General features: G+C 47.8%; 1 protein-coding gene across 1 annotated transcript; it reads right to left on the bottom strand.

The window, feature by feature from the left end:
• Positions 1-553: 553 nt before the first annotated feature.
• On the bottom strand, positions 554-26644 carry LOC144177880 (silk gland factor 1-like). Its single transcript, XM_077705459.1, has 2 exons — positions 24938-26644; positions 554-4732 (listed from the first exon to the last, which is right to left on the bottom strand). Exons 1-2 carry the CDS (start codon positions 26051-26053, stop codon positions 4508-4510), a joined length of 1341 nt encoding a protein of 446 aa, XP_077561585.1. The 5' UTR covers positions 26054-26644; the 3' UTR covers positions 554-4507.
• Between the last annotated feature and the right edge of the window lie 410 nt (positions 26645-27054).

Genomic DNA, 27054 nt, shown 5'->3' with positions numbered 1-27054 from the left:
AAATAGAGAAACATTGTTCCGTGAAATGAGGGGGGCAGCGAGAACTGATTACACCCAAGGCGAAAGAAGATTAGCGATTTGACTGGCCATGGACGAAGTAAAGTAAAGCCGCTTCGACCATGCAATACCACACACCTGAGGTGATGCATTGTTCGCAAGATTATGCTGATGGTTATGCCTCTGAAATTTGATTTATCCGCTCATTCGCTATTCTGGGCGTGAGCTCAAATTTCATATAATCCCTTCATTATGCGTGGACTCGTATATATCACTGAATTAACCCCTATTAAACCATTTCGCTGAGTGTCCTAGAAAGCACGCTGTGGATCTGTAAGAACTCTACAAAATATCTCTTGAAAGATTTATGTAACCACTACCAGCGACGGAGTCCAATTACATGTGAGAAAGAATTTTCTGCCTACGTGACAAGAGCGCAAGGGTTAATCTCAAATGAGCATCAGCAAGAATTCAACAACACGTATTACGAAGACCCACCCGGTGATATTGCTTGTTTCTCATCGTCACACGCTAAGGAACCAAACATAGACGTGAATACGGATTGGTTATATACGTCTTTATGTACAGTCACACAGTGTACACGTTCAAGCAGCAAGCTGCGGACTCTGTATACAAACATAGGCGCCGTAAATGCATCGGCCATACTGTCTCTCTTTTTCAAAACAAAACAAAGCGAACACGCACTCGGCAGCTGCAGTCAGTCCAGGCTTCGTCACCTTTCCAAGCGAGGGCTCATGCTTACACAAATAAACACACACGCACACACGCAAGCACTCCGCCGTTCTGTTCTTCGACAGACCAACACACACCGATAGGCTCTGTGCTGAAAGCCAAACATCACTTGTGTGGGGCATCCGCGGCTGTCACTCCAGCAAATGTCCCCGCCGCGGTTCTCCCGTACGTCCGTTTTCCCACCAAGTTCCCTGTTTTTTCTCGCTCTCATTAAATATAAATTATGATCTGCTATGTACAAGTTCCAGCTCTCTTTACACAAAACGCACTCGCCGATTAGTTCAGTGCGTGACGACGAAGTTGGGCATCGCGAACGCTCACCAGTGTAAGTACACGGACAACACACGCGTGTGTGCACAGAATGTCTTCGCCCGTGTGCGCAGAGTCTAAGACGTCACGTTCGGGTGTACGCGAGGCGAGACCAGATGACCACATCCACGGTGCGGAGGAAACACTGCTGCAAATTCTGGCAGGGCGCTGTCTCGTAGTTGTTTCACCTGTGTGTGGCGTCGAAAGGACCATGTGGGCTCCGAGCGCGGGGGTTCAACAACTTTCGCGTGGCTTGCCACCCTTGCTGATCCGAATCACTCGCGTTGGCCGCGATTGCTGGTTTTGCGGCACACGGGGTGCTTGAACGCGCTGTTGTGCTCCACTCCGCAGGGAAAGCGTCGATGACGTCATTGGTGCCACGTTCGTAAACGTGCGCCTGTGATGGGGACTGTTGGATCACGTATTCCATGGATTTAACCTCGCTGATTTTGTCCGGAGATCGGAATAACTTGGGTATCATTAAGATTGTTGGGTCGGATGATTTGGTGTTTTCAGAGCCTTAACGCGATCGTTAGTCCCTTATGGATGTGCGAAGGCTCCACAATGTCCAATCATGTAACGCAGTAGCCTCTGTCTTGTGAACAACTTGCTTCATGCATTTCATTGGTTCATATCCGACGTGAAGTACCCCGCAAGAAGACTCGTAGGTTGCGAGGCAGGGTTATTTTCAGACTGGCCAAGAATTGGGACATTCGATGTTCGTAATGATAGAAATTATTCTTTTGTTTCGTTCATTAGGAGGTTCTTTCCAAAGAATAAAACAAAAATGGCAGAATGTTGACGTCTTGTGGCTTCCCAGCCTTCGGTGTGATTTGCACTTCTTCAAGTACCCTCGAATTCACAAAAATAGCCACACCAAGAGGCCACAGCTTTCGCCGCAACGCTTAGAGGATATTTTCATTTACTTGTGTTTTTGTTCTCTTTCTTCGACTGTTTCAGGCTTGGATACCATTTACGGCTTCAGGCTGCATTTTCAGGGAGCTACAGCGCCACCTGCAGAGTCTATAGGGTCACAGTTTTTGTTAGCGATAGAAAGAGTAACGAACAATACGGCATGTGGAAGTAATTTCAAAAACTGGGTTTTAGGGAGTCTGGTTATTGTCAATTTTGATAGTTTAGCGAACCAGTTCTTACTCGCCACGACAGAAATAGCGTTCTTGTGTTTTTCGATTGAGCTGCTGGAAAGCCGCCGTTGCGTTGGTTTCTGAATTACGAATAAGTTTCGATTAAAGATTCAGATTTGAAGGGCTTGCATTGAACAGCGAGCGATTACGGTTGCTTTGTGTGGTCTCGTCTGCATTGTCAGCAATTCAGCGAATAAATCATTTAAGACCTCCAGCGGGCTAAATAACTCCCCTCGCATTTTTCCTTGCTTCCAATATTTATTGGCGCATAAATATACAAACTACCCCAATGACCGAAACATATTCAAATCAGGCGAGTCCCTGGCCTACGATCATCGCGAGCCAATCACATATGTCAGGGCGCAAGTTTTGACGGCTATGAAAAATCACCTTCGGAACTGGTGGCGCACGATAGCGATCTACCGTGCCCTGTCTCATGTGGCGACCAAAATCGTTGTTGCGGGGGCGTGCACGTCGTTGTAATGCCTCCGATGAGAGCCACGATCGGTCAGTGTCACCGGCGCCGTAAACATTTCCGTTTCCATGGCAACAACTGCAGATATAGCAAGAAACCCTTTGGACCTCGAGTAAAACGCACGCCATAATCGCATAAAGCGCCGCGATCGTTTTTCGACAAACTCCGCGGCTGCTCGCGTCCTATTCGTGCGAGTGCGACGCTCAGCACTCTCTTCGGGGGCGGTTCCCATAAGGCTAACCAATTTCGAATTTGCATTCGGGCCTCCCAGAACATCGATTCCCGCAGCTACGAAAAGCGTACCTCACGGTAGATTGTCCAATCAACTTCGACCGATACAGTTCCCTCAGTCTGCACGGCACATAAGAATTATCACTTCTCTTTTCCCCTCCAATGCGGCCGCTTTCTCGTCTCTGAAGCGAGTAGCCCATGTGTAAGGGGGTACGCTGTAAATAACGAGCGGGTATTTCGTCAAAACACGCAGCTACTACGTAGCTTTGATCGAACTAGCGGCTGCACGTGGAAGCTGGAACCAATCGCAAGGCGTCGCCATGCGCAGCCGTTTAAACCAAACAGTGGTACACAATGTACAGCTTTCATCTTTTAAAGATTGAAAACATTCTCGCATGTCCTGAACTGTGGTGTGGATGCACAGTTAAGCCACCCTGTCGATAGCGCCAATTGAACTGGCGCTGGCGTAGCCCTGTGGTAAACTGCCTACTTTCAGGATGAAGAAAACGAAAAGGTCTATATGAACCAAGAGCGAAATGTAGCGACTCGCCGTCTTCTTATGTGCCATTTCTCGAACCTTCGCTTTTGGGTTCCAGCCAAAAGCTCGCCTAACAATTAAAACGCTTTCAAATATTTGTTCGCTACTCGTAGGCTGAGCAAGAGAAATATTGGACCCGGGTATACAATTCCCATTGTAACCAGACTCTGCAAGCGTAAGAAGTGACTCCATACAGCCCTATGTTCGCTCTTTTTTGGAATACATCGCTATCTTGCTTTTTTGCTTTTCATGGTCGCAACATGGCCTTTTTTCCTGCTTTTATCTATTCATCTTGGTGTCAAGTGCCCCGCCGCCTTCCTACTCCCTCTTTCTCTGAGTGGCATTCGCTGGCATATGCACAGGTCAAAAAGCTCTGACAGCCTGTGATGTAGACAATCGGACGTCATGCCACAATGCGTGGAAGTCCGGGGACTGATCTTGCGCTGACAAGCCCAGGTCCAAAGGGTGTCGAACAGGGCCTGTTGAACTCGACAACCTGTGGTATTGGCTTCTGAATACTGACGCACTATTACAGACCGCAACGAATCTTCAGAAGGGCTTCGTCTGGCGTTCCTCCACGCGGGCTCTCGGCCGTGGATAATGTTTGCTGCTGGGAACAGTTCCTCACAGCTAACGGTCCACGCGGTAACGGGAGTGAATTTATGAATGGTGTAAGCGGTCACGTCGCCGTACAAGGAAGCATGGCTCTCCACGACCGCTTGTTCCATCAGGCAGGCATTGAAGTTGTCTTTTGACGAAGTTGTCTTCAGACGAGGCTTAGAGGCCCGCCGTGCCCTCCTCCAGGACGGGTTCAGCGTGATTCTTCTTCAAGACCACAAGGGGCTGTCTTGCACTTGGCTCGGTTGAACAGCATGCGCCACATCGCTGTCGTCCAGCGCTCTTCTGGGATGGCCGGATCGCCGGCACGGGAACTCGGCGTCGTCACGGTGCGGACACTAACCACCGCCGAGCGGTCGTCGGCGGGTGGTGCTGCTCCGCGGCGGTAGGCGGGAGGCTTCTGCGGCAGGAGGCTTCTCAGAAGTCCCGCAGTTCCTCATCTCAGAGACTCGGCGTGGCCGATTGGTACATGGAGTAGAGGGACGGGTGGTAGTAGCCCGAGGAGTCGTTGGGCAGCGCCGTGTGGCCCGTGATGGGCGGCGAGAGCGGGTTGTAGCCACCGTACTGGGACATCTCGTACAGCTTCAGGTCCGCTTTGCTCTCGTTGGCTGCGATGATGCTGTTGATAGAGAAGGGGTGGCTTGACGGGTTGTAGTGGGGGTCCACCTGCGACGGGAGAGAGAGACAGAGAGAAAGAGGACAAAGCGTGTTACTTGCAAGTTGGCAACACATTTTAGGGTTCGTGACTCCGACACTGGAATCCGACCCGGTACGGAACTCCGTGTAATCACTGTGTGGTCGGGCACCAAAGCACAAACATAGGCGTTCCTCAAGGTTGAATTCTCTGCCCACTTTTATTTTTATTGTGCATTAATGGCCTGCCTAAGTGTCGTTATCGATTGCCTACTCTACGGTGATGACACCGCCACCTACATGTCACACTCATCTATTAATAGTCTTACTACGCCCCTCAACCACGATATCAGTAACATTTGTTCATTGCTCCAAAACAACGGTGTATTATTCAATTCGTCCGAAACTAAATTTTTGGCGTTATAATCTCGTTTGAAGGCTTTAAGTCCAACCGTTCCCGTTTACATAGGGTCTGACGCCATGTGGCAAACTGATCGATGATCATTTTTTGGGTTCTGAGCTGGACTGCTCCTTCAAATTTAACAACTCCATAATTTTCTCAAAAAGGTGCCTTACTAACAGTATTAATCAAGGCAAGAAATTATTCGCGCTTGCTTAGGCTTAGAAATATTGATTATGTTTTTATTTGCACTCCCATTACCTATTTCATCTACCCCTAGGCCGCAACTTACTACATTTATTTACTTCCTTCGAAGCGAATTCAAAACAAAGGCACCCGAGTCATGACATTCACCTCTTTAATCTACCATGTCACTTGACAATATCAACACCTAGATTTGCTCCCGTTAGATAAACTAGTTATGTATAGTACTGGAATGACCGGCTATAGATTTACTACTGAAAGGTTCTTTTTATAATCAGTAAAACTGATTTCGCCAACATTTACTTAACGCAATTTTCATTATAACATGATTTTTCCCTCTCTAAAGTCAGAACTAACTATGGTAAGCAGACTGCTGGTTTTGCTCCCATTAAATTATGGAACGACTTGGCTACCACAGCGAAAACTACTTTGACGTTCATTATACAGACAATCACTTATTAAAGTCATCCTTGTATAACACCCCATTTTGGCTCCCTGCATCAAATGACTTCGTGTTATTTCTTCTTAGTTTCGTCTTCCTTTCTGTGTTCGCTATCTTTATTTTCGGCCGTGAATCTTCGCAATTTCTCCAATAACTAAGATATGTGTGCTATTTTCAATCATCAAATCATAGTATTAGTGTTTAATTTTGTGGAATGTTGTAATAATACTACGTTACATGTTTTGTAAGTTCCTTCTGTTGCGACTGCTCTTAGGTATCATTTTCCTCTCCCATTTACAAGAGGACCTACCGCAGTGCCACACTGAGGGAGTTTCGAAACGGACATCGATCACTTTTGACAGATTTGCGACAAACAGTGCGGCTCTTCGAAGAGTAGTTTAATTTAGCTGATCAAGGGGTAACCGGAGATATCAGGCACCATTGAGAGTTGCCTGACCCTGTAATGCCCAACGTATCATATAATGTACGCCATCTTTCAAATTTTTGTACTCGCACCTGAAGCGTTTCGACCGTCAAGAAATGCCTGCTGTATTATTTCTAACACTTCCTAAGAGTTTTTCAAAAAAAGAAAAAAACGATACGTCTATAACTCGCCGCATGAAGTCCCAGATGCACTTTGAAAGAGATTCCTCCATTGTAAGCGTGCCCGGCGCGTCTACACCTAATTTCATAGTATGTATGATACACTTTTTAACGGGGTATTGGTACATTAACACCTACTTTATATGTAGCTATACATACATATACCTACATTATATATGTATGTATATATATACTTAGTTTTTATGTGTTTATGTTTCATTAGGTAATTTTGTAATTCTGGGAGAAAAAAAAATCTGGGTGTTTCTTTATTCTTTGAATAACACACTATGACGTAATAAAGCATTATAATTTTTATCTATTGTTTGCATTGTTTGAGTAGTACAGGGCTAATCATGAATTTTGTGCCTTCATTCATTTGCTTCCCCATTACTCAGTTCTGTCTCTGGAGTAATAATGAGGATAGAATTTCTAGAATAAGTCGGTGTTCGAGCATCACATAGCCATCTTTCTCGGAACTCAACGCTCAGGAGGCCATCTCGTGGAGGCATCATCGAAGAAACACATTTCCTAACCTACACAAGTTCAGCCTCATCTACTCCCCAAAATACTAATCTCAATGCCCACGCTGCGGCAAGCATCCGACGCTGTCCCGTGCTACAAATGAATGTAGCTGGGGTGAAGCCGCAACAACAAACAACACCTCAAGTGCGCTGTGGAAGCAGCCCTGCCCAGCTCTGACAGAGAAGAGCAGCTCCGCCTCATCAACCGGACTCAAGGTAGGGCCAGTCAATGTGGGGTCCTAGACATGGAACCCCATACCTTCATCGTCATCAGAAGCAGCAGCAGCAGCCTGCCTACGCCCACGGCCGGGCAAAAAACTCTCCCCCCCCCCCCTAAAATAATGTCTATTATCTTCTCTCTATCTCTCTATCGGAGCTACTGCTCACGGCAGGCGTTTCGAAATTTCCCACCGGCGTGCGCTCTGGTAAGCCTGTAAAGGGTGCCTCACTGTAAGATTACTAATAATGGAAGAAAGCCACCTTCACCGGGAAAACATGTTTTGTTTGGGCGTAAACCAAGAGCAAGTTCTTAAATTCGTTTCAACAACGGACATGGGCAAGTTGTTATTGGTTCGTAAGGAGAACCCTCCTACAGGTAAACAAACATGGTGAATGTAAACTGCAGAAGCTGGTTGTATAAAATATCGCGTTACATTAAAAACGAGTCCTATGAGTGCCTACAGGCGTCACGGTGCTCCCCTTCAAGTACAAGTGCAATGGCAGCTTCGGGAGGCGCTCTGTAAAGGCAGATATTGCACAAACTGCCAATAAAGGGCGAACGCTATAGTGGCTGTCACCGGCAGCCCCATTATACTTTACATAGAAAGGGCTGCTGCTTAGTCAAGTCCATGGATGGAACTTGAGCCGTCATAAACTTTTCTTTGTGAATAACATAACACAGGAAAAGAAAACAAACCGAGGCAGCGAGACGAAAAATATCGAAGCAGATAACACATATATCTGGAGCATTCACTTAGAAACGCCACGTTTTCCATGTAACGTTCTCACATTTCGCCTTAGCCAATTGTTGAGCCCTTTTTCTAAGTATCCAAGCATGGGATGAGAAAAAATTTCCAATAAGTGCGGCCAGGGACGTAGCCAGAGGGGGGGGGGGGTTTGGGGTTCGAACCCCCTCTAAAGTTTTTTTTTTTTTTCAGGCAGCGTGTGAGCCAGACTTAGTGCTCAAAAAAAACCTCCTCCCTTCTGATAACCCATAACCCCCTCCGGAAAATATTTCTGGCTACGGCGCTGAGTACGGCAACCTGTCGCGTTCAGGTTTTAACTTGGCGGCGTCTGTCACACAACCCTTGACAGCGTATCTGAACCGTTTAGATACTTTGCTGAGACAAGTCGCGCTCTCCATTGCTTTTGTCTCCACTGTCGCGTTGACTACGCAGTCCATGATTCTGCAAAGTGTCCTGCCGATGTAATTAGGATTTTCACTAGAGGAAAGTACGTTGCACAGTGTTCCATCGCAAAATTATTCCGCCTCTTTAACCATTCGACATTTTAAAGAGCCTTTAAAAGACCCTCAAAAGATGACACTTCGCGTGTCTGACATGATTCGCAGGGAGTTCGTAAACTCAGGGAACGACAGAAGGAAAACACAAACCACACGGCAGAGGATGTGGTGTTTTTTTTTGTTTTGTTTTGTTTTTTTCTGTCTGCCCCGGAGTTCAGGCATTCCCTTCCAATCTATACTTTCAGGTCTTTATCCCGCTGCTGCAGCACTCTAATTCTACTTGTCCAGACCATAAACTGAACCATTACATTCACAGCCACGTCTAAGTGGTGTCTCGGAAAACTTGCAGTGCTATAAACTATTTTTAGTATGATGATGATAAGATGCAACCGCTTTAATGGGAGTGTAGCGCTTCGAGGGACCACGAAAGGCAGCAACTTGCTAAAATCGCCGCGTGCGGCGAACTTACCGGCGACTGCTGTTCCTCTGAGGAGCAATTTCAAAAAGACCCCGGCGAACGTACTAACTCATAAAGACTTTCTTCGTCCGTGTGTTGTCCGTGCGGCGGTCGCACGTGTTCGTCCTGCGGCCGAGCTTCGAATGAACGCGATTCAGGGAATCGGAAAGAATCACCTGTAGGGCCTGTTACGTTCTCCTTAAATTAAGACGACTTGAAGGCGAAACCCTGGGTTACGATGGTTCACTTTGCCTCACGTTCTCTTTTTTTCACGTGGGCGTACACCGTCCAGATATCGTGCTTCCTCGTACGATGCGGCTATTTTACTGGCAGCCCTTATATTGACGTCTACGCAGATTCGCGTCTTCATTTACATTTGTACTACTTTAAGTAGTTAGCTTAATTTGATCCTTGTATTTTCACCAGTTTGGTTCCGCAATTCCCTTCACCTGCAGTGTTCTGATGTAAACGGCCACCTCTCCATACTGCTATGAAATGCCCTGTGCTATGGAATGCTTCCGAAAGGAAATCTTTCAGGGCGCTGCCCTTTGTCGCCCGTTTGTGGGCTGATCCGCGTCGCCGTCGTCGTTACCGAGAGAACGATGGCAAGACCGACGAGTTAAAGAAGAAGCGAACGATGAAAGAAAGCAAAGGAGGAGAGTGTCGCGAATTTGGGAGGGGAGGACGGTTCGCGTTGGTGGTGCAAGCGCTCTCCGAAAGTGTGCGGTCGGGGAGTGGGGAGGGGCAGTATGCTGTGCCCGCACGAGACGCTCGTCTGCGCGACGCTGGCGACAACGTGAGGGGGGCGTGCGCGTGACTATGATGTGCGTTCGCTTAAGGTGCACTTTGCGGTTCCTTCCTGAGACGCAATTCGCGCCGCCCACGCAGAGGCTCACCGTAGCTGCCGTCGAGAAAACCCACGAGTGAGTTCTGCCTCAGCGCACTGCTGCTGTGCCCAAATATCACATTAGGGAGTATCGTAATCACCAGCCAATTTTTTTTATATGATGATGTCCCGTTTTCGTTTAAGGATGTTGAATGTTGAGGAGAACGGCGAAACACGCAAGGCTCATCTAAGAGAACCTTATTCGGTGAAGTGATGTTTCTTGCAGGAGGGTTCCAGAAAACGTTCGTTTGACTTAATTAAACGTTTGTTAAAGTAAAGCTCCATTGCCGTGACAACGCGCACGCACGATCTCGCCATTAATAAACTAAAACAAATACACCGAACTGAAACGCCGCGTTCGTCATCAGTGCAAGAGACAATATGTAAATAGTTTTTTTCTTGAGGCCAAAACGACAACCACAACTGAGTTACAGCTTGCAAGTGAGCTTCCCCGCACTGCTGGTTCGCAAGCGCTCAAGCGGGGGTAAAGTGTCTGAAGGTGGTAGTGGGGTTTCACCGGGAATCAAGCGATGCAACACTCCACGAATCGCATGCATGTTCTCGTTTCACCGGAGTGCGATCATCAATGCTCGAAAGCGCGCATGGCGCTGTCAACACATGTGCACTCTAGTTCACTGAACGTGCGACAACCCCTGCCAAGAAATTATATGCAGAAATGCCCACTTGCAGGCGTAATGCGGTATTTTTTTAGCGAAGCTTTCTATTCCTCATTGATGGCGATGTAGTTTTGCCAAAACGCGCTGCAAGAACGCCACCTCTACAACGGGTTTCCACAAAGACACATCAAGCTCTTCATGGTGTTCCAAAAAACCAAGCGCCTCAAGAAAAAATTCCGGGCCAACTCCACAAACGTGAAACCTGGTGAGGAGGTGAAGCATGCAGTGTACAAGTGTACTCTTGGCGCCTTGGCGTTTTTGCCCACGGAGATGAAACCGTGGGCGTAGAGGTATACAGCTTTGCTGTAAAAGTTTCTTGTCTTTGAAGCACGAAGCTCTCTAGCGCGAGGCGTAAACTAGTGTCCTGGTGTTTTTAGTACGCGTTACGAAGCGCTCCAGCGCGAGGCGTAAACGAGTGCCCCGGTGTTGCAGTACCGTGACTACATAAGACGACTATTACGACGACGACGACGACAGGAGACGCCAACAGCCCCAGCCCCTAAGGGGCTTCGCCTCTAAAGAGAGCTTCCCGTTGTCGGAATCGAACCTGGTTCCCTCGCGTTACGAAGCCAACGTCTATTTGTATCCGGTTCACCGTTCCGACACGGTATTAAAGCGAAGTTTTCTATTCCTCACTAAAGGCGATGTGGCTAGGCTAAAACGCACTGCTGGAAAGCCACCTTTACACAGTGGGTTTCCACAAAGGCACGTCAATCACACCACACGCATATACAATGGGAGGTCTTTACGCACAAAAAACGCTTCGGTATAGCACTGGGAGACACATTCGCACTGTAATAGAGTCGCTGATGATGATGAACAGTCCATCATCGTGTTCGAGTCACTCAGCATTTACATTTGGTTTGTTGCGCGGGCGTTGGCTTTGGATTTCCGCTGAGTTGAAGTAGTCTTTGGCTTTGGACTTCGGCAGTTGGGATTTGTGACTTTGGGAGTGTGGGTTTTTTTCTTTAATTGATTTGTCTCAGTTTGCATATAGAAAAAGCTTTTCGGTGTAACCATTTTTCCCTGAAGAAAGGGGTTATAATTTTTCTTGATTTTTTTTTGTTTATTGCAAAAGTGTTTTGTTCGAAAACCATCATCGTATACTTCGCAAGGTTAAGGCGCACAGTGCGCTTTCTCTAAAATGTAACTTGTAAAAAGAGCAAGAATTTGATGGTACAAAGAATAAGACAAGGATTTTGTTGGGAGAAGCCAGTCACAGTAATTCCATAGTTCCTTTGGATAACTGAGGACGTGGTACAAAGTCACGTTCTATACCCATTTCCTTCTTGATAAAACGAAGAATGTTCCTAGTCCGCTTGTGTTCTCATAAATACGCACTGTACATGACCGGTCACATGCCTAACTCTTAATATTCGCACGCACAAAACGGAAACCCGACGAGAATGACTGAATGGAGCAGGATGGCAGGATGAATTATAGAAGCTGCTGGAGATTAAAAGACATTTAGTATCGCACTAGGAACCTTTACAGGGTGTAATAAAATAAGAACAAAGGATTGAGCACACTCGTCAACTTGTAAACAATTAAGCCTAATTAAAGGAATCACAGAGACAAAAATACAACTTTACAAAATAAGCAAGCAAAAAACAAAACAAATACAAAAAAAGTAAGCCTTTGCCAACATGCTCAATTCCAGCCCCAAAAGACATTGTTCCAACCGAATAATAGCGGCAACAAACATTAAACACTTTCGAATTTCGCGCTACTCGATGTCAGCAGATACGTAATAGGAAGAATGCAAAGAACAGTTGTCAGTGTGCAGACCGCACATTTCAATTCAAGCGACACAATGTGGCACAATCAAACGAAACTATGGGCACCACCATACAATCCCATGATTACGTATTTTGGACGTTTTTTTTTTTTTTTGTTTTGTTTTTTGTTTTGGGGGAGGGGGGGGGTTGTCACTACCAATCGGTCAAACCAGATCTTCTGATGCCATAGAGACCTCGCCAGAAACTGGCCCGTGAGTCATTACTGCTTTCTGTTGTTCTTGAAATTTATGCTTAATTGCTGGAGATCTGCGTTAAAAATTGGCATGATTGTCGTTGTGCCAATGCAGTCTTTTGAAAGAACCAAGTGTCTGTTTCGTCTTCAAGGCCCCTTTAAACAACTAAGCAGAACGGAGCAAGAAAACAATTTCCTCCAAACTACAGCTATCTTGTCTCGACCAAAACGTCAGAGTCACAGCATGTGTTGGGTAAAAGGAACGATTGACGCAACGCAACGCGTTTGTCGCGGATGGAGCTGTTTTAAATAAACAATGGCTTTGTAAACAAACGAGACATATCCCCGCCTTTATACTTTACATCATGAATTCGTTTTGGCGCTTCGCCAACGGAACGCAGCATGCGAGGTCATCCGACGCCATTCGTTCCCGTAGTAAGGCGCTTTTTCCGTGACATCCGGGTATGTATGTACAACACCCTGCGCTATGGGAATCATCACGCAACCATGAGGTTGGTAGCAGTAACATGTTCAAGACAAGCTCGCGTGGTGGTTACGAAATGGTCATTCATCCTTGCGATTTTACCCCTTATTCCTTTTGCTGAACACGTTGCACGTTTCCATGCATGTTTTGTGTAAAGTAAACATCCTTCGCCGTAGCCACAAATGGTAATTCATCAAGACCTCCCCCTCATTTTCCCGTCCGTTTTGTATGCGGGGAATGCCAAAGGTGGGGTTCATATTGCGAGTTGATGCTATTACCAACGGGCTCATATTGTGTTTTGCGAACAAAGCCGCTCACCGCTTCATGAGTCAAATACCCCTCCGCCACCCTTTTCGACGTGTTTTGACACGTTTATTTTGATTAGTGATCAGGTGTCGCTTTTCCGGTCATTGACCGTACGCAGTCGACGATAATTACAAAAAAGCTATTGAGAAAATGACATAAACTTCCCCGCCAGTCGTAAAACGGGTTAAAAATGTATGGCATACGTTCTCGTGTTAAATGGATTCCTCCGAAATTGGCAGACCACTATTGGCAGCGATAATTAGAAAAACAGCAGCCGCTGATACCTTACGCAACGACGTTGCTGCCACTACGACTTTGCAACGACTTTCAATGGCTACGGTACAACTTTAGAATACAATTTTGCCTGTGCTCAAGTAGTTGTATGACAGTGTAGCCTACTTACGGGGAAAGGAAGGGGCGATTCAAGCGAATCCTACGACTACCCCGATGTTCTCTTTTACCCTAACCACATTGTTTCACACTTCTACACGCGCGGCCCATCTGAGCCAGCGCGACTGCTTTCGCCTTATATCGTCGTTTCCATAGCAACGGCACATGGTGAAAGGAGAACCGGCAATGGCTTCGCGAGGTGCGCCAACAACAGCTTCCCCTTGTAATAAAAGTATAATTTCATTCATTGCCTTCTTGCTTACATGCTGCAGTATAACTATAACACTCCGCTTGATATAGCGATCGCCCAGACTCTTTGATATTTTTTAAGTAAAACTGTTAGACCTATTTTACAAAATTATACACAAAACATGTGTCGCACGAACAGACCAGACGAGTAAAAACCGTGAGATCAAAGCTGTGCAGCGCAGTCTATTCTTCGATGTGTTTTCTGAGTCCCGTATGGTTTTCTAAAGAAACTTTTTTGTCTGTACCCCAGTTTTGCATTTCAAGCATTAATATTTTTACACTACAAGCTTTTCTTAGGTGTACAGGGGCCCTCTAAGAACATAACAAGGGAAAGTTCAACAATATTTTGCGGTCGTTTTTGCGGCATGTCGCGTGGCGTCGTCAGCATCCGAACCCTCACGCAACAAGTCCACAACACTTCGTTTATTGAAATTTAATGATTGAAATTTTCCAGTGAAGCAGCAGAGAACCACGCGCTAAATTATTGCACAAATGATTACGACCATTGATATTAACGCTTCAGTAGCAAAGATAACAAATTGGTGAAACCAAGTGCCGCAGTGCTTATATTGCTTTCTATTTCGTCTGCCCAAGAATAAAGTTTCGTTTGCGTTGGCGATGACGTAAATTCAAGCTTTTTTAGCGTGTTGGTACTCTCTGTATTGTCGGCGACTTTTGGTACCATCCGCTGTGGACGGTCAACTAGAACACTCGATTTTTTTAGTGATTGGGCATGTAATTGTGTTGCATTAATAACTGCCTTAACATTATACGTAACAAAGTGTCCTCGAATAGCACGCTGCGTAAGATACAATATATGCATTATTATTTCGGTAACGGTTTCTTTCTGTAGTTATTATATGAGGGCGCACTTAAACTCAAGTTCTACGGATTCGAACGCCGTCAAACTCCGGAGCGGTATCATCCAAACTGACAAAAAGCAATACTTTCCAACATCACGGCAGCCTTTCTGCTCCATAAGCTATAAATATTTGACTACGTTATGCTAGTAGAAGTGAGAGAGAAAACATTCATAAACTAAATTGTACGACTATATTTACACATAGCGGAATTTTTACGCAATAAATAAATTCCAGAAACAATTATAATGCGGTATTTTCCCCAAATACATGTGGCACGAACTAGCAACAAACCGGTGTTTGAATTGCTCAGTTAATGCTGCGTTAAAGCTACAAAATTTGATTTTGCTATTTCTCCGTATGATTGAAGCATTTGCTAGAGTTCATGGCACAGTATATCAACTCAAAAATTGAAACTAAGTTGGTTTAGCGAAATATTTGTGGAATTTTTTTTCGGGAAGTACTTTACTGACGGGTACTAGCTGTCGGGAGATCACTGTCTATCAAATATAAAGTTCTTTTTTGGAAATTTTTTCTTCTTTATCTAAAAAAAACACATTCGAGCCTACTTCCGCTATCGTCTCATTTTTAGACGTATACTGATGACATTTCAATAGTTTGTGCCACATAATTCGGAGAAAATGCCGCTAAATCGACAAGTGGTGTCAGAGCGGGGGCATGCAGTTAAACACCAAAAAACTGTGCTACTGCGTATCACCGGGAAACTAAGTCCTAGTCAATTAAACTATACTCTAACAGGTACTAACATAAATAACTTAGACAAATATAAGTAGCTTGGGTTGCCTCTCACAAGCAAGCTAACTTGGACAACCCCCATATCTGACATTACCACATCCGCATTACGTAAGTTACGGTTCCGAAAAAGAAAACTAGCATCTGCACCCTCGCGCACTAAAATTCTAGCCTATAATGCCTGTGTTCGTTCAGAGCTTGAGTATGCTTCCATTATTTGGGATCCGTATACCAAGAAAGATATTATGAATCCGGAACGTATTAACAGAAAAGCAGTTTAGGTTTCTTTTTGGCAAATATCGCAGGCTTGATTCCCCGACCACCATAATGCAATTAAACGTCATTTCTACTTTAGAAGCTCGGAGTAAGTTCAGTCGTCTTTCCTTTCTTTACAATTGTTTGTGTGGTAAGATAAAAAATTGATCTCCCTGACAGTGTTAAACAGCTATCAGCACGACGAACTCGCCATGGTCATGAACATGCTCTAACCCCAATTTTTGCCCGATCAAATGCTTTTAAATATAGTTCTTTCCCTAGAACTGTGGATAACTGGAATTGTGGAGAACTGGAATTGTTTGCCCTGTGACGTCTTTCATTCTAATAGGTTTCTTGGTGACCTGAAGCGTCACCTCCTTTCTTAACTTTTGTTTCTTTTGTGTTGTTGTCTGTTGTTGTTTTTTTTTTTTACAATTATGTTTTGATGTATCCACTCCTCCTTGGGCCAGCACATATTGGCCTGGAGTATTGTGAAAGAAATAAATACTAATAAATTAAACTACATTACACAACTAAACATTCAACTTCGATGTCCCGAAACTATACATATATCTCACCAAACAAGATGGCTAATCAGAAATTATAAAGTTTCAAACGTAGCAACGTCTCACCATTGTTTTTGCTAATTTTTATTTGTGTAGAAACCATACAAAGTACATGGTGTTGGGCTCATAAATTTCTTAAGACAAATTAAACAAATCTAAAAATTATAGCGCAGTACCCGTCTGTACTTACATGCTGCGTAATTGTTGTAACTCACGAGCTCAATACCGTATACACTAGTGTAATGCTGCAAGCCTTATTCAATACAGACCAATAATATGTGGCAGGTGCGCTGCCACAAGGCAAGCAAAAATAAGCACCTAGGATACTTTCCAGGATACTTAGAAGCGTAGTATAGGAATATGACCACTTGAAACTAAGCCTAATGACTCAACTTAACATGAAATTTCCCCTCGATGCACAATACTGTCATGTACAATATAAAACGTCAAATAAAAAGAGATTGTGTGATCACAAGCGGTCTATTATACTGTCTTCGACTATTTACGAATTGCTAGAGAATAATACGACTTATTATAAAACATTAACATTTAACCCCCATGTTTAAAATTTAATTCCCGTAGGCTGTCTAAAAACTGTAAACAAAAATACTCTAGACGAAAAAACTGTAAACAAAAAAATTAAAGCCATTCCACTCAATGTGAAAGCTGTCGGAAGAGCACATTCGCCATAATGGGCTGCAGCGCCGTTACCCGCTCACTGCTTCCACCCATCACGCTCCTCGCCGCCCTGTCTCACTCCTCTCTTGATTAATATGCAATTCCCCAAATTTGGCGAATCTTGCACTAAGTCGTGCAAGGCTTGAACCACAGCGAAGCTAGCGGATTTCCTTCTATGCAAGCACTGAAGGACACACCACCACGTGTTGGATTAGGTTTGAAAATGTTTATTTACATGTGCCGTCATCGTATTCCATTGTGCTAGTATAGTAGTAATCGTCATATCCATCCACATCGTCATTTTCCCCATGCATGACTGGCGGAACCGGATCGTTTTGTCCGCAGGCTTTCACATTTATCAGCGCGCACTACAACCGGCGGCAACCGGCTTCGCGAACTGGTCGTCTGTAGCGAGAGCTGTCCTGTGCTCCCTCCTGAAGGCGCGGACGCACGTGAACTGTTTCCTTGGCATTATTTTGCGAGCACCATGCGCAAGCCTGGACGACGCCCGGCGCCCCTCGTAAAGCGCGTGTTCACGAGCGCGGTACACGGCGAGAGTAACTATGCCCCGGAATTTTTTGATGACGCCGTACACATTACGGTCAACAACAACAGCTCCGCTTTTGGAACGTTAACCCCTTTATCATACGCTCAGAAATTTTTATGCGAAGCGTACGCGTTCGCTAGCCTCAGCCTTTTTTTCAGCGTCGATTCTTCATTACCAATTTTCTAACTTCGCCACCTAGCCATCGTTTTTTCAAGTCGATTTGAGCCCCCTAAATCCGTACAGTTACATATAAAAAGAAACACTTGTGCAATGACTCCGCCTACGAAAAAATATATGTATAGGCGAGAAAGGTTCAGAGGACACCTACGCTTGTGCGGCTGAGATGTTGGCGTGGGCGCGAAAGCGGTATAGTTGTTCTTTCTTGCAGCGCCTGTCGACATAAGGGTGAAGTGTTTTCCAGCAATGTTTTTACATCCGGGGAGCGCCCCGTTGAAAGACAGACAGACAGCGAGAGACAGAGAAAGAGTGAAAAAGAGAGCGAGACACAGACACAGAGAGAGAGAGAGACTTTTTTTGGCGAAATGATTAGGGCGCGGTGGCTGCGACCCCGATGGTCGCGACTCCAGCTGTTCGAGTCACAAGCTCCTCCTGGAGCTGAGCTCGCTAGTGCCTGCTATTTGTTTTCATGAGAAAGCATTATGGGCCACATGGAGTCAAAAAATACCGGCGTCGTTGTTGTCGGATTGCACCAAAAATGGCCGATGCGCGAATAGTAACAAAGGCGCGTCAAAAAAGCTCATATTGAAGGTAGATTCCTCACTTAGGTTCCTGTAAAAAATGTGAATTAATCGCTTTGAAAAGAAAATTTGGGGCAATTCGGTCTGGGTAGTAATCGAACCCGGCCTTCCGCGAAGTGCGATGATACGAGCACGCTACCCGACGCCACGGTGGCTCCACGTGCTGGCTGCTTAAAAGTGTGTCTATACTTCGTGCGTCATTGGGAATGTGACGGCGCACCCAACGGGGAAGACGTGCACGTGACGGCATGTGAAGAGAACAGGTGCAGCCCAACCACGGCGAACGCCAATTGTCGGGAAGTATACATGCAGAATGAGGTTTGGGGTGCGGCCTGATCCCGGCGACCATTGCCGGTAACGCACTCCCTCACCAGAGCACGATTGGCCCCCCTGGTGTAGTAATGGCCACAACCTCCCATGAATACTCCAATTAATTCCCGGCCCTCAGTCTCCAGTGGCTGCGAAGCAATTGATCACGGTGGCGGTCAGACTTGTGACGCAGCAAAGGGTGCTAAGAACCCCTTTAGTCGGACAAACCGCCATTGGACTATGAACCTGGCAACGTTTAAAATTAGATAGCCAGATGAGATCAAGAAGTTTGTGGGGCTAAATTGGTCGCAGTTAGTAGAGGACCGGGATAATTAGAGATTAGTGGGAGAGGCAATTGCCCTGCAGTGGGCGTAGATAGGCTGGTGATGATGATGACGACACAGTGGGATCAAAGTTAAGTCGACAGGTTTCTTTAAAATTAGGTGCTCAGATTTACGCGAATACCAACTTTACAGCGACATTATTCGCCCAGGAGGACACAGAATGAGGTGGTAATTATTTATCTCAATGAGCTAATGAACTAAAATTGAAGAAAATTCTTTTTAGTGGCTGCAGTAAGCACGCATGGTTGTATTGAAGAGTTAGACGGAATCTTGTTTCTACACATTTTCATTTGGCAGAATTCCTCTACCGCATTCGTAGTCCGAGATATCGAACTGCGAAGTTTAATTGCCGTTCGCATAAGTATACGCATGCAAGGCAATGAGGATCACCACAACGCTCCTCCCTTTTGTCACGTGCCTGCTGCGTATACGGCGTTTAGTTTGACAACGGAGTGGAGGCATAGGCAAAAGCGATAACTGACACCCTTTCATTTTTGGCTTGCGTAATCGCGAACTGCTGTTGGCGGAATAGCTGTTGTTCCTGATTTCGCTAGCCGAGATCAAGAGAAATGCAGTTATCACTTTTGCCTATGCCCCACCCCGTTGTCAAACTAAACACCGTACACAGCAGGCACGTACCAAAAGGGAGGAGCTTTGTGGCGGTCCTCACTGCCTTGCATGCGTACTTATGCGAACGGCAATTAAACTTCGCAGTTCGATATCTCGGAGTACGGATGCGCTGGAAGAATTCTGCCAAAGTAAACTGTGTAGAAACAAGGTTACGTCTAACTCTTCAATACAAACATGCCTGCTTACTGCCGCCACTAAAAAGCTAATTGTTCAATTTTAGTTAATTAGGCTACTGAGATAAATAGTTACACGTCATTCTGTGTCCCCCTGGGCGCATAACTTTACTGTAAAGTTGGTGTTCGCGTAAATCTAAGTGCTGTTACGTATGAGCCCGCCGCTGTGCTTCGTTTCAATACTCCTCAGGTGTGCGGCGAAGCCTCCACTACGTGCGACTTTCAGGCAGGCCCTCCCTGTCGGTGTCTCACGCTTTCACGCCTCGACAAGCCCAGGATCTCTGGCGCCTATCTATCGGCGCGATCAAGATTCGATGGCATGCCGACGCAACAGGCCCAAACCTGCCCCAAGGACACAGAAGCCCCGCGTTCGCTGGAGAGACCTCCTCTCTCCCCTCTCTCGTACTCAGCGTGCGCCGCTACTACCGACTGCTCACGAACTCTGGAAAGAGCGTTGTGTGTTTCTGTGACGTTCGGGGCGTGTGCACAATCTAGAGGGAACCCTGTTTCGACCGTTAGCGCTTTGGGTATAAATAGACCCCGCCTAAGTGCCGTATTTTCATTCCTGTTTGAGCAGTGAATGAATGTTGTCACTCTGGTCGAGTCCTGTACTGTTACCTCGCCCGTCGGGGCATTGTTCTTTGGCTTCGCCTCACCTCTCGCTATGAAGTAAATAGTTACGTTAGCCTACGGCTTCTGGACTTCTTCACGGCTGCAACAGCGGCTGGCCGCTCCCTTCAAACCACGCTACCACACGTATGTCGGAGGCGACGGAGCTCGGCTCGGGTCGGCCTTCCCGGTCACAACAGTGCCCAATTTTAAATAAACCTGTGGACTTAACTTTGATCACCCTGTAAGTGGAGTGCAGTGTCGCCAGGGTGTCTGTCGAAGTAATTCGCGCGGTGTCTCGTAATTGAAAACGCTTCTACGTCATGTTTATTCCGCCCGTTTCTGCGCTGGGTAAGCGCTGTCAACCACGCAAATACACAAGCGAGGCGGAAGCGCAGGGTGCGAAGAATGCAGCGAAGAGAACCAAACTATCAAGAAACGAAAGCGAAGAATGAGATGCGCCCCGCCGCGGTGGCTCAGTGGCTAAGGCGTTGTGCTGCTGAGCACGAGGACGCGGGCTCTATTCCCGGCCGCGACGGACGCTTTTCTGATTGAGGAGGAAAGCGAAAAACCCTTGTGTGTACGAGATTTCGGCGCACGTTAGAGATCCCCAGGTGGTCAAGATTAATCCGGAGCCCTCCACTACGGCGCGCCTCGTCGCCTGCGTTGCGTCGGCAACGCAGTCAATCGTAGCCCACAATCAATCAATCAATCAATCAATCAATCAATCAATCAATCAAGAAAGACGCAAACCCGATGCAGCAGTAAAGAGGCCGTTGAAGCGTCCCGAAGAATTTCTTGGTGAGTTTAATTGTGCATCTCACCTTTTCGCTAGCTGCCTCTGACTCGGACTACCCTCCCTCTCTCTCTCCGTGAAAATCCTCGCTCACTCACATCGTTAAAACGCGTGCAGGGAGGCATAAAGGGGAGATATACGTGTGCGTGTACATGCACACTTACACACGTGTACTTAATGCTGACGCTCTCGCTGGCATAACATATATTACAAGCGGACTCTTGTCTCAAAACCACGGAGGGGAACCGGGCCAGTGGGAACACATCTGTGCACGAGTCGCACAGTAAACAAGGTCAGTGACAGAGCTGAGTCTATACACGCACGCGTGGATAAGCAACTAGGCACACACTCTAGCCGACGTGTACTCACATAAATAGACACATGTGTGTAGACACAGATGAGAGAAGCGCGGAATCTTGAGAAAATATTGACATACACGACTGCCTATAAAGATTAACGCGAATACCTCTCTACACGTAGGAGAGGGCGTTGTAATGGTGCAGTGGGAGATCGCGTGCTGTGTGGATAACCACGTGAGACGGAGAAGGAGAGAGGGAAAGGGGGCAGCGTAATGCGTAGGCGCGCAATATAAACCTCTCGAAACGGCGATTTGCATACAGCACTGTTATGTAGCGAGAAGAGAAAGTTTGCCGGAGATATCGGAGCAGCGAATGTTTCGAGAGGTTTTTCTTTGCGTTTGATATCGATAGAGAAGATCAAGTACTGTTTGCTTTTACGAACGCAGCCCGTCGGCGCCGGACAATCTTCCTGTGTGAAGGCGGAAGTCTAAAGGCCGAGTGTGTGTACTCGAACAAATATTAATGTTCAGATTTATTGAGTATGTGCGGAAGTGGCGTGATGAAAACCGACGTTCGCGTAAAACAACATTGATGTGTGTTTTTGTTTCTTTATTCGGAATCGTTACACCATGAGTGACCTTGTAACATAAACCGGTCGATCAGACTTATTGTAACTTATATTTATCATCCTACGGTGTCTCAAGGCTTCCAGCATAGTTTTTATTTTGTTCTGTGACTCGTCGCTTGGTAAAGTCTAAAATCACGAGCAAATAATCTGCGCAACACGGTTGTCGTATCCGTGGAACAATTTTTCACTTTCGGAAAGAGCCTGTCCAATTCGGCTTCCGAAAAACCAGTGTCCAGAAATCATGTGACCTCTCCCACCGGAAATGACGCCAGCTCCATCACCTGCCGCACACAAATTACGCCGTCGAGATACAAAACAAAGCTGGCATCAGCGGTAATCGAACTCACGGATGAATGGTGACAGGCAAATGACTTATACACTACCTCACGTCGACGCCCCGCAAAGCACGGCGTTCGAGGTGCTCTAAATGTGAACAGAAAGGTACAAAGAGGAGGATTAAACACGAGTAAAAGGCCCGATTCTGTAGTTTCAACCTGACGCAGCTCTGTGCACGTGGTTGGGCTCTACACCCTGGCTGATTCACTAGGTGGCGCGAGTTGGCCGAAGGCGCGTAGTTTGAACCTGATGTATAGAAACGCACCGTATCATATTAGTGGCGGCTGCGATATGGAGTCGACATCGTTCGAAGTTCAATCGCTGGCAAGCTTCCGCGTTCTCATCTCATAAGAATATGCTCATGGATATTCTGCAATTCGTTGGAAGTACGCAAACAGGCTAACGGTAACGATGACCATGATGATGAAATGTCCAGATCTTTGTCTTTCCTGGACTAGTTAGCAACGCGCCACATCACTGAAGCAACCCATTGACAAGCGCAAGCGACCATCAAAATGTGCGTGCGTGCGTGTGTGCATGTTAGCGCGCATTAGTGCGTGCGTTTGCGCATTGCTCAATGTGCTCTGAAAGCGATGAGCAGGGTCCAGCGGCGGCCCTTTCAGCAGTTAATACGCGGAAACATCATTTTTCGCTTGCAATAGCGACGAAGCGAACTGCGGTCGGAACAATAGAGCTAATCAGAGCCCCCTCCAACAACGGGGATTTATCGGAATTGGAAGCGTCGAAGGAAAAGGGTTAATCGATATAGGAAGCCCCTGCACTCATTTCGTTTTCTATTCGAAACAAACGTGGCAATCTTTCCACGCTTTCGCGTATCAGTGAGCCGCTTGTCCAAAGAATAGGTACGTCGTGGAGCTAGTACAGTTCGTTTAGCGCTTGACGTATACGCTGTAGAGTATAGACATCTTTTATAACCACAGGCTGCCTCGTCTGCTTTAGCGAGCTGAAACCTGGGATGATCGCAGAAATAAAGCTAGGGGACCCAAACTTTGTCTGGTCTGTTTATCCCAAGGAGGTTTAGCTCGACTCTAGGTATTCTGCGTCGTTCGTTGGAATGCATCCAAATGACACGCACACATTCTGCAACCCTTCAACAACGCTTCACTTAGGCTGAGAAGCGACGGCTCCGGGAAATGCCATGTGTAGAACTTAACTGGGTGGCCAGTATTGCAGGAGACAACAATAATTTATAACCGGAACGAAATGGCAATAGTAGTGAAGTTTTTCTACGGACGTGCGGTGCTATAGACTTATTGGAAGGAATGAACGCCCTAATTTCTAATGTGCGCGTTTTCTTGTTTTGCTGTGAGTTCTTCACATTTTAAGCGAAGCTTATATGGCAAGGGTTCCATGTATCGCATTTAACGTGTTAGCGAGCTAAACCTCCCTATGCTTCACGTGTGTTTCAAGTGCGAGGCGTTCGAAAACAAACGTCCAGGCGTGTGTTCGCTATTTAGTGCGCGGTCACCAACAAAGTCGCAGGTCGTTCAAAACATGATTTGGACCTCAAGTATATATGTCTTATCACTTTTTGATAGCTTTGTTAATTTATAACGCCATTCGCCAGATTAAAACATCACTTAATTAATTAGCGTCTAACTATATGTCATGCGCTAAACAGCTTCGCTGGTCATTCACCCTCACGGAGTTGAATATATATGCTCATGACTTTATTTATGTTTTCTTTTTCAAAATGTGAGGATTTCTCAGAGCATAAAACAAGACGAATCGCAGGACCACGAAAACGTTCAAGAAACCATATGGAAGGTCGCTCTGTTTTGAAGGAGAAGAAGACAGTCTCAAGTGGTTTCAACTTTAGTCTCCAATAGCAGTGAATAAGCGGTCCGTCCAGGGACACATGCCGTATCTTATAGTATAGTCTACAGAAGATTACTGACAGTGTTAACATGTGTTTGCCACAGTCTATCTTCCCTTGTTTGTCTCTGCCGCTCTCACTTTTAGTGCACGTCCACTCGTGGGGCATCAGTCTAGATCAGGCGGTTGTTTTCCACTCTTTCCTGCAGCCTTAGGTAGTTCGCAAGAGAATTAACTGGCGCACAAAGTCATTAATCCGCGTGCTTATTGTGAGTGCGCGTGCCTGCTTAAGTGTGTCTATGCTTGAATTCTGGGGCCATTGCATGTCGTTCTCCTGCTCGTAAATCGATAGGAACCGTTAGGACGGCATGCAGGTGCTGTATTTGATGAGCAGGATATTTTCAGGGCACATTCGTCGTACAGCCATTGTAGGCGTGCGCACAATCATGCGCTAAAGTGTCTCCAATATCAGAATGGCCTTATCTTGTCCAGCACCTGTCGTGTGCTCTACCTGTTACGATAGACCGACCAAGTGCTTCGTCCCAGAGAATCGCGCCAGTCTAATTTGTATTAAACTCCATTTGCTGTTCGCATCTGACGGTTCAAGGAACAGTGGTTAAGTGGGCTGCCCAAAGAGAGTGTGGTATCTTATACAGTTTGTAGTAGATTGCAGTTAACTTGTGTTTGCCACACTGTACTTGGGGTTCGTGCATGTGCGTGCGATTAGAACAAGGACTTCATGTATACGCCCCAGAGCTCCTACAGGCGCCTCGAGATGGAAGAAGGTGCCCGGCAGAGGGACAACATACCTTGAGCAAAGACTCGTGTAGGGCGTGGTGCGGTCCCATGGCGGGCGAACAGCAACTGGAAGGGTCCTGGTGCGAGCCGTAGCCCATGCCCAGCATGGCAGGGTTGGACGTGGGCGCCAGGGCGTGATGGTGCTGCTGCTGCTGCTGCTGCGAGTGGTGCTGCTGAGCGTGCTGTTGTTGCTGGTGCTGCTGGTGCTGCTGCTGTTGCTGCTGCTGGTGGTGCGGCGGGGGCGGCGGCTGCATCATGTGCGCAGGGGACTCGGCGGCCATCTTGGAGGCCTTGGAGTTGTGGTGGTGGTGGCCGCCGGCTCCCGGGCTGGACTTCTGCGCCTGGCGCACAGCCTCCCGCTTCTCGCACTTGAAGCGCTTCTGGCGGCGCAGGTAGCAGCCGTTCTCGAACATGTTTCCCGAGTCCGGGTGCAGCGTCCAGAAGGAGCCCTTGCCCGGCTTGTCCGGCGTGCGGGGCACCTTGACGAAGCAGTCGTTGAAACTGAGCGAGTGGCGTATGGAGTTCTGCCAGCGCTGCTGGTTCTGCCGGTAGTAGGGGAACAGGTCCATGATGAACTGGTAGATCTCGCTCAGCGTCAGCATCTTGCTCGGGCTGTTCTGGATGGCCATGGTGATGAGCGAGATGTACGAGTAGGGCGGCTTGGCGTGCGTGTACGAGCGCCGGTACGCCTTGGAGTCGGCGCGGGCCCTCTGCAGGGCTCCCGGAGAGTCCGGGGCCGCGGGGGGGCCCCCGGCCAGGCCCCCGGAGGCCGCCGCGGAGCCCGGGAGGAAGTCGCGACCCAGGCCGCCGATCAGACCCGCCGACACCCCGTTCATGCCGGCCTGTCCCAGCGAGTTCATCGAGTTCATCGATCCCAGCGGCGCCACGGAGGGCGACATGCAGGCCGAGCCGGAGGTGGCCATGGCCGAGGCGCCGTTGCCGAAGGACTGCGGCGCGTATCCCGCGTGCATGCCCATGCCGGCCATGTTGTAGCCCGCGGGCGCGGCGCTCTGCAGGGGCTGCATGGACGCGGCCGTGCCGGCGGGGGCCCCGTTGCTCATGCCGCCGCAGCCGGACGACGCGTCCTGGTAGCCCTTGTGCTGGCCCAGCATGCTTGTGGCCGTCATCGCAGTTCTTCGCGCATCGCTCGTCGCGCACACCTCGAGCGCGCGGTGACGCGGAACCACCACCACGGGCAACAAGCACCCAAGACACCGAGCACCCGCCGGACCACAATACTGCCGTTGTCGTCAGTCAGGAGGGGGGAGAAAAACGGAACCTCTCGTTCGCTCGCTGGTTTTCGCGCGCGCGAAGCACACGCACACACACAACACGCGCGCGCGCGTACACGTCGTCCTCGTCGTACGGCGGCAGTTTCGACCGAGCGGCACCCGCAGCCGAGCTGAGCCGCTGGGTAAATAAGGCGGCCAGGCGGCTGCCTTCGCCACTGGAGCCGCCTCCCGCCATTGTAGCCGGACCCCGACGCCACGCCCACGGCGCGGCCGGCCCCCGGGCCGACGTCACGAGCCAGCGAGCCAATGGCGCATCAGAAGGACAGCCTTCTATGCAGGATTCTCCGATTTCCTCCTCGACAGGCTCATATCTTCCCCTTCCTCTCTCCACCGGATGAAAAAACCGTTTTTCGCGCTTTGTGCTGTCTTTTTCGAGCGGGTGCTTCATCGCTCCCTCTCGGTCGGTCTCCCTCTCGCCGGCCTGCGCGCTGTTCCTATCCGGACTCGGGTACGCTCGCGAGCGTCGCCGCGCCGCGACTGACGACGCCAGTTTCTTCCTGGAGCGCCGCTCGTCCACACTTCTTTGCGCTATTATGTCGTTTTGTTTCCTCTCAGTCTGCTGTCCATTCGTCGTGCCCCTTTTTTCTCTCTCTGCGCGCGTTTTTTTCTGGGCTCCCGCTTCTCCAACTTTTCCCGGTGCATTTCCATTCCCGTCCACGTCTTCCTTCGCCTCCTCCTCCTCCTCCTCCGAACCTCGTCGCCTCCTTCGTATGGCAGCGTCGCCCCATCACGCCGGCCGTCCTTTCGTGACGAGCTAGCCGGGCTCCTTTTTTGCGCGCTTCTTTTGATATCTCCTCTTCCGGCTCGCGAGCCCTCGTACCAGCGGCCTTCGTCGA

The sequence above is a fragment of the Haemaphysalis longicornis genome, unplaced genomic scaffold (genome assembly GCF_048455015.1).
Source record: "Haemaphysalis longicornis isolate Haplotype H1 unplaced genomic scaffold, Haemaphysalis longicornis Haplotype H1 scaffold_33, whole genome shotgun sequence".
NCBI classification, from domain to species: Eukaryota; Metazoa; Arthropoda; class Arachnida; order Ixodida; family Ixodidae; genus Haemaphysalis; species Haemaphysalis longicornis.
This window is presented reverse-complemented; position numbering and strand designations above follow the sequence as displayed.

Coding starts and splice junctions, on each gene's coding strand:
- LOC144177880 (XM_077705459.1), bottom strand. CDS start 26,053: ATGACGGCCACAAGCATGCTGGGCCAGCACAAGGGCTACCAGGACGCG. Junction 4,733..24,937: donor TACACGAGTCTTTGCTCAAG/GTATGTTGTCCC, acceptor CTCCCGTCGCAG/GTGGACCCCCACTACAACCC.